The sequence below is a fragment of the Mizuhopecten yessoensis genome, unplaced genomic scaffold (genome assembly GCF_002113885.1).
Source record: "Mizuhopecten yessoensis strain PY_sf001 unplaced genomic scaffold, ASM211388v2 scaffold8213, whole genome shotgun sequence".
NCBI classification, from domain to species: domain Eukaryota; kingdom Metazoa; phylum Mollusca; class Bivalvia; order Pectinida; family Pectinidae; genus Mizuhopecten; species Mizuhopecten yessoensis.
In genome coordinates this window covers 1,013,787-1,022,253 of record NW_018407435.1, presented here as the reverse complement: position 1 = coordinate 1,022,253, position 8,467 = coordinate 1,013,787, and the positions used below count along the sequence as shown (strand labels likewise).

The 8,467-nt window shown below is 35.6% G+C and overlaps 1 protein-coding gene across 1 annotated transcript in view; it reads left to right on the top strand.

The window, feature by feature from the left end:
- The first annotated feature begins 465 nt into the window (after positions 1 to 465).
- Positions 466 to 8,467, top strand: part of LOC110455366 (peroxidase-like protein) — a 22,874-nt gene continuing 14,872 nt past the window's right edge. The window contains exons 1-9 of the mRNA XM_021505465.1: positions 466 to 664; positions 934 to 1,069; positions 1,337 to 1,551; positions 2,308 to 2,487; positions 2,764 to 2,821; positions 3,666 to 3,772; positions 4,611 to 4,712; positions 6,344 to 6,436; positions 7,643 to 8,360. Of these exons, the coding sequence (XP_021361140.1) occupies positions 469 to 664; positions 934 to 1,069; positions 1,337 to 1,551; positions 2,308 to 2,487; positions 2,764 to 2,821; positions 3,666 to 3,772; positions 4,611 to 4,712; positions 6,344 to 6,436; positions 7,643 to 8,360 (1,805 nt within the window). The 5' untranslated portion in view covers positions 466 to 468. The remainder of the gene's footprint in view (positions 665 to 933; positions 1,070 to 1,336; positions 1,552 to 2,307; positions 2,488 to 2,763; positions 2,822 to 3,665; positions 3,773 to 4,610; positions 4,713 to 6,343; positions 6,437 to 7,642; positions 8,361 to 8,467) is intronic.

Below are 8,467 nucleotides of genomic sequence, written 5' to 3'. Positions count from 1 at the left end.
TTTTTTTTTTATTGTATCAATGTATAATGTTGCATACCTGAATGCATGTTGACATACATAATAATACATGACAGGTGATTTGTCAAATGACATACTACAATATTGTAATATCATTATCATATAACACTTGTTTAGAGATTTCTCCTATCTCCAGGAATAATAATAATAAAATGCCCAAAGGTCTTCTTTACTGGCATACTAATATGCAAATTGTTTCTTTAAGTAAAACATTTTTGATAGATATCTGATTTTAAACAAAATATTTTATAAAGTGACTCTGGTTTCTGTGTGACCAACTCAGAAGAAAGCTTTGATTTTCTTTAAAATCTCCTACAAATACAGTATATTTTCTAAATTAAAATTAAGTTTATCATAACCATTACTCGTGAGATTAAGAAAATAATGAGAGAAGGTCTTCGTTCCCGTTCATCTCTAATAAGTAGATACGTTTAATCTTTCAGACCCAAGATGGCGTCCGTTTTGAGGATGAGCTTCACCAGTCTTATGACAGTTATCTCCCTTGTACAAATCGGTGCAGCACTTCCGGGATCTGCCGGTTTATTGAATTACCCAGCCCTTTATGACATGATATCACACTCTATAAAGACCGCAGTCAGGGAACTAGACGTTAGGAAACATTTAGAAGAACAACATTTCCACTCAGGTAAAGCATGAATGTTAAGAAAGAAGACAAAATAAATCCAACTGCAAGATGTTAAGTTTTCAATAGAAAATGAGTCTTATACTGTAACACATTCTTATATAATACATTCTTTGTTATGAAATTTACTTATACCTGTATTTGTTCAAAGTTAAATCTTCTTTGTTTCTTTTTCATTCGGCGAACAATTTAAACATTACGTAAGTGTTTCCAAAGAATAAAATCTTCATTTGTATATAAAATATTTAAAACCAGAAGTATTATTTTTCCAGGAAATGATCGAAAGATGTCAGAAGGTCATTTATGGCATCACGCGCGGTTCATGTTTTCTGGAGACCGCGGGAAAATCTCACAACTAAATGACAAGGCGTATATCAGTATTCGAGCGACAAAAGAACTGCTCCGCATGTAAGACATTATCTTCCAATACGATATACACTGTAAACCGGTATTCAGTTCTGTCTTGGTGTTTTTTTTGCAATTGCCCAATTGACAATGACATTGATTTGTAAATATAAATATAAATGTTCTTACCTGATAAAGAAAGTTGTATTATGAAATTGCTTAACTTCTATGCACATATTCATTCATTCAGACCGTGCCGGACAGCTAGCATGAATAGAGTAATTACTTACATTCTCATTTTGAAATGACTATTAATATCCTTTTCGACAGATCAAAACTACCACTTGAAGTACTTCAGTCTGACCCGAAAATAGTTGCTAAGTGGCGGAAGTGTATTGAGCCACATTGTAACTGCCCGGTCCCGCAGTGTAACCCGAAGGACTGCTACCGCACGGCCGACGGCACGTGTAATAATCTAAAGTATCACACATGGGGCGCCTCCCTGACTCCACAGCTGCGATACCTACCGGCTGCGTACGATGATGGTATGTTCCACAATAAAACAAAGTGTATTGCTTTTTGCTTACTTCAGCTACATTTACCATGCATTGATTTCCACTTTTAGACTAAAAGTTCATAATCTTTTAAACTTTATGCCCAAAACAAAATGTTCTCTGAAAAAAATAAGTTTTTTGATATTTGTGTTGCACAATTATTTAAAAAAATAAAAATATTCAAATTTAATTCGAAATATTTTAATTAAATAAGGTAATTTGTTTTCAAAATATATCCTCGTGTCATTAGAGCAAAATTGTTAAAATCATTCTCTCAAGTTAAATGATCTGCAGTATAGCTTATTAAAGATACAATATTCTCAGACTATGAATTTCAACTAGCATCAAATGCTTGAAATATGTAATGCGTCGTTATACATGTATATATATATAATTGCCTGGTAAAGTCGGCAATCAACATAATGTATATAAAATTACCTTCATACCAATTGTCTTAATAAAGCTTCCAAAGCCTTCCGCTACTGTTTGTATACTTTAAATAGTAAAATTCAGGACACTTTTCTAGAAAACATTGAAAAAAACGAAATTGCTGTTTGAAAGTAGAAAGCAATCATAACTTCAAAGGACCACATATAAAGTGTGTGATAAAAATGACACACTCTTTATTGTACCTATGTAATTTGATGATAAACATAAATTACACTGCAACGTCCTTTCAGGAGTCCTCAGTGGTGCTGGGGATCAGAATTGTGTTATAAAATAACTTTTCAAAAAAAATAAAAACAGGTATAAACATGCCGCGACTCTTCAGTGTGACTGGTAAACATCTCCCTAGTCCTCGAGTGGTCAGCAATGTCCTTCACAGCACTGGTACCTGTCACTTTGACGAAAAAGGTCACTCTGTTCTGTTGATGACCTGGGGTCAGATGATCGATCACGACTTCCAAGGAACTCCAATGAACAAAGGTGAGTTGCGATACAGATGAACTCTCACCGCAAAATCATTTCGTATATCAGAAACTGAAAAGCATTTCGAGATTATTCCTCAATCACCTCTCGTTCAAATTATTCAATGGAGACCGTAAACGACAATGCATATATCAATTCGACCGAGCCATAGCAACACTGCTTGTTCTGTATGTCCGTATGTACATTTTCTCTACCTACCTATATATATATATATATGTCTGTGCAAAAGTAAAAAGCATCGCGTCACAATAATTTTCACTTTTTTCCCCACAGGTTTTAATAATTCCGACATCATGTGTTGTTCACTTGGGGAAGCTGAAGCCGACCAGAGGTATGGAATAATAGAAAATTAACCTCTTTCACTTTCTTTTTTTTAAATATCACAAAATGTGAGGAATGCTCACTTAGATTAACTAACAATAAGTTTGTTTTAAGAATTAATATGGTCTTGTAAACGCCCAAAGCATATATTTACACAACAAAATAACCTGCAATACATTTAACTATTTAAAACTTCTTTTTATCTCATTAACATTTTCATGCTTTTTTTAATAAAGATATTGCAGTTTCTCGCCAAAGTTAAGTTCGTTCGGCATTTTCATGTTCATTGTCATTTTATTTTAGAGCTGGACATACAATGCAAACAGTTTATAACATAAACAGGAAAATAGGGTAGATTGAACGGATTCATTATGAGAAGTTCTTTTTACACAACCAATGAAAGTGTCTATGTGACGTTTCGATGACTAGTACGATATGTACACTAGTACTGTCACCTTCAACAGACAAATGACCAGTGAAGCTCATGCACACAAAGGTGTAAAATTTGTACGATTTTATGGACAACTCGTACACATTTTACACCTTTGTGTGCATACGCTTCACTGGTCATTTGTTTGATGAATGTGACAGTGTACATATCGTACTAGTCATCAAAACGTCACATAGCAAATTGAATTGGTTGTGTAAAAAGAACCTCTCATAATCCATACTTACCAACCCGACGGAAATGTTTAGAATGAGCGGATTCATTGCTGAGATAAGTTTAAATTTCCTAGAAAAACAAACAGTCCCGGTATTATGTTAATATTGAACAATTCTGCGGTTCTAGTGCCCACAATTGATCATTACGTATGATTATTACATACCTTGTATTGTTTTTTCCTCACGAATAGGGGTTCGTGTTTCCCCATCAAGGTGCCAATGAATGATCCCCGATTCAGGCAAAAGTGCATGAACTTTGTTAGATCTGCAATTGCACCCACGCAATTATGTGATATGGGTAAGACACATTTCTCAAGAAGAATGAAGAATTCGTTTATTTTTTTCTGCAAATTTATATCTGTTCGATTTTAAAATTGCTTCAGTGTCAACAGTAACTTGAAAGTAAATAACTGTCTTTAACACTTGAGAGATTAATAAAATAGCACAGCATATAGGTTCATAACAGATATTTCAAAGGTTTATTTTCTTTAAAAATCAATATGTCGGAGAAGCCGTAATCTCAAAATTGATTTTGACACAGGTAGAGTCGTTAAAAAGGGCTAACAAAACGTCAACGAAACTGTAGGAAATGAATCTATCTGCTCTATGCTATAACAGAACCGTAAGGAAACAACTTATATACAATTACTTGTGTACATAAGGATTCTGATTCCCTCTATTGAGGGAACATAAAAAACACAAAAACGGCCTTTGTTGTTATTTTGTTCAAGGTTAATCATCCTCGCAACATCTATGGTCTCAAGACGGGTGATAAAATACACACTGTCGTGGCAGCAATAACAAATACATTTTGGTTTACCAAATGCCCTCTTAGCAGAAAACGTTTCGGGGAAGAGTGAGGTTTTGGGGGGAGGAATTCTTTCCCCAAACCTTCTAGGTGCGACAGCGAAGTGGATTTGCGTCATCATAGCTCTTACTGGCATCTATATCTTTCCATTATTGCTAATATTTTTACCGTTCTGTTGCTTCCATTAGCACGCATCTACCTTTTTGGTTTGTTTTGCCATTTTGCACTTTATATGGGCAACATTATTAAGCTAATGAACAATGGAGATTTTTTATTATTACAAACAACTAGCAACGAAGTTAAACTATATTTGTATGTTTTACTTCAGGCGTGCGCAATCCTGTCAACCAGCACTCATCACAAATAGACGGTTCTTTACTGTACGGTTCTACACAGGAAATTCAAAACAGACTGAGGGCAGGCTACGGAGGTAGGTCGCGGTAACGTGGCAATAATAATTATAATAATAATATACAACATTTTTTTAGCGCCCTATATAATTTGTAAAATTACTCTAAGGCGCTTTACAACATATGGATAATAGTAATGGTTATAATTGTGAAAACAGACAACAAAGGCTTGCAATCACTTTCATACATTTAACAAGCAATGTGCATATAATTGAACAAATAAAAGGGTGGTATTTACATGACGTCTTTGCAAAGATTCTAAAATGCAGACGTGAAGTGGTGAGTTTTTATGTCCCTCTTGAACTTGGCCAGGGTATTTGACTTCCTAATAGCAGATGGTAAGCTATTCCACAACGTAGCCGAAACCCTCCCAAAGCATCTGTTTCCGTAGGTCACAGTACGAGATTTTGGGACACACAACAAAGATTCTGACTCCGACCNATGTGTATACCAGAATTTTGTACTGCAATACAAAACATACAGGTGTCTGATTGTTTAGAACTAACAAACGAAACGTAACTTTATTGGTTAAAAACATCTGCATCTACGCAATTAATAATTTGATGAATGAACACCCTGAAATGTGGTATCAGACGGAAAATTCAAAGCAGGCATCGAAAGTAGACTATGCAATATACCTGTGACTGTGAAAGGTTTCAGTTGATTAGGAATCAGGCGATACCGGCATAGTCTAGACATGCATAAGTGCAGGCTAGGGTGAGTTCGTTTAACATGCAGGTAAGAGACTAGGTTGTGAAGCCATATAGTCCAAGCAAGGCGGCAAGTAGATAACGACAGTCAAGTGATAAAGTGATATATCAATACTGTTGACAATATATAGACTTGTAACAACAAGTCCGAAACATCTGGATTACAAACACACGAAATCTTGAGGAAAACGTTTGTATAAAAGCACAGTCTACATGTAGCTTGCTGTGACTAAATGCCCCAGCTAATGATATCTGACCAGTAGATAATTCCACTGTAGTTAATCGTATATAGAGTAACCTTCCCTTAATTAAGTTCTAGATATAACTGTAGTACGACTTGACCACGGTCGTTTCATTGACCGGATAGCTCAATTGGTTGGAGCGACAATGATATATTAATGTCAGGTACAGGGATCGAATACTAGTCTAGCCATGTCGTATTTTCAAACCATTCATTTCGTTTTATTTATTATTTCGTTATTTTTAAAAGTCCCATGGGGTATGTTTTTTTATGAAATGATTAATCAAAGCTATAGTCGACATGACTATGGGAAAAATACGATGCAAAGTTACAGTTTTGGTACGGTGAGCCTTAATGTTTCAAACGTCAAACATACACTAAGATTTGGAGAACGGAGACGTTAACAGCATGGTGTCAGCTATGTTTCTATATTAAATTATTTATATTCCTAAATTCTGTAAACAGGGGATGTTTTGTCCACTCTTTCACTCTTCGCCGATTTCATCAATATTTAATTACTATGTTTATTATCCTGCTTATTAATATTCGATGAAACGATAAATTCGCCTTCATCACAGAGGGCGAAAAAGGCGAAAAATAAACGGCAGGAGAACCTTCCGTGTATACAGAATGTATAGCGTTGTTGATTACGATGGCGTATAAAATATGCTGACTGTTGTTACTTGTTGTTTCTCATTAGGTTTGATGAAGATGAGCAAACAAGGTCTGATGCCTCCCGCTGACGGTAACAAGTGTATGCGGTCTAACCCAGGAGAATACTGTTTTGACGCAGGTAAATAAAGTACTCTGAATTACTGTTGATACTTTTTATTTCGTAAGTGCATATTTTCAACAGTCGATTGCATTATGCATATTTGGTGTCTTACTTTTATCAGATACACCTGAACACAGGTAAAAGGTCGTTTTTAGCAATGGCAGATATCTTTGTCTTTAATACATTATATGATTAATAATATGTATGAAATTGTCAAGTTATGCATTGCGGAATTTCAAACGTAAGTGTAACAGTGGATTTATTATTGTTTCTTAACTGCTCGAAATTATGCGTGCATAATGATGCATCTGATTCAATGTATGTAAGTCTGTCTCAATGTGTACATGTATGTATGTACTGTCTGTAAGTCTGTCTTTCTGCCTATCTGTCTGCCTGTCGGTGTCTGTCTGTCTGTCTGCCTGTCGGTGTATGTCTGTCTGTAACTAGACGTGCTATGTTTATCCTTGTTTGTAATATGATGTTGTATATGGAATGTGTTAGGGTGTGAAAGAAGTATGTTTTGTATTCTTGTCCTGTACTCTATTTGCAAATATTTTATTTTCCCATTGCCCTTCCTATTTATCTATTTTTTGTTTGACTGATGGATGTTGAATGTGAACCCTCCGGCGTGAGGACACCATATTGTTCAGGGGCTGACTCCTGACTCCAGGGCTCCCCAACCCTGGCATCCCCTATCAAAATATTTATAAATGTATATATATATATATCTGCATGGAGGCAGTATATGTATATACATATTTATGAAAAAAATGGCTGGGGGATTGAAATATTTGGAGATTTTTTTATTTTTTTTTAAACAATTGGAACTTATCACCATAGGTGTGGTTATGCAACTTCAATTTTTAAAATCCGCAATCATTTGATAGGAATATCAAATAGCTTTACTATTTAAAAAAAAAGCCTTATGAATCTCGCTTGTGTTGACAAGCGTATGTAATATAAGTATGTGTTTTTGTCTTTTATGCGACCTATTTTCTGACATAAGACAATTTTAAACGTTTTAGAAGTGTCCATATAGCACAACCAGTTTAGTGTTTATGTAGAAGTAACAGGGAATGCGCGTTGCTATCTTTATCATTGTTTAATTGAGGTTTCAGGGTTCACACTCTACTAGTCATCGAAATGTCAGCCGCAAACAATGAAATTGGTTGTGCTATATAAGATATTGTTTGGAGACATACAACTCATATTTATGTGTTACAGGTGACGACAGGAACACTGTGGTTCCAACGTTGGCTGTGCTCCATACACTATTTGTTCGAGAACACAACAGTATCTGTGGAAAACTTCATAAATACAATCCTACCTGGTCTGACGAAAAACTATTTCAGGAATGTAGAAAAATTGTATCAGCCATTTTACAGCACATTAACTACAACGAATATTTACCAAACGTTCTTGGTGATGCACATATGAGGGCGCACGGTCTCTACTCCACGCCTAAAGGTCATCACACTGTGTACAACCCAAAGGTTAATCCTACTGCTTCTAACGTGTTTGGAGTAGCTGCTTTTCGTTTCGGACATTCCCAGATTCCAAATCTCCAGGGCATGAGAGACCCACACACGCAAGTGACAAAGACGGTCCCAATACAGTATACCTTCAACAGACCTGCTATGATCTTTGATGACAACGGTAAAGGCTGTGGGAGAATGGCTTACTGGCAACTTAACAACAAGCAGGCACATCAAGATAGATTTTTACAAGATGGTGTAAGAAATTACCTATTTTTAGACAAGCAAGGAAATAGTTTTGATTTGGCTGCTCTGAATATTCAAAGAGGTCGTGATCATGGAATAGCTCCCTATAATGCATGGAGGAAATGGTGCGGATTCAAGCCCGCATTTCACTTTGGTACTGGACCAGGAGGCCTTGTCAACCATGACCACGAGTCAGCAATGCTTCTGTCTAAAGTATACAAGTAAGTCATCAGGGTTTTTATCATCTATCCTGCGAGTTATAGCACCAATATGTGTCACATAATTGTACATTATACCACTTTTTTTTTTTTTTTTTTTTTTTTGGGTT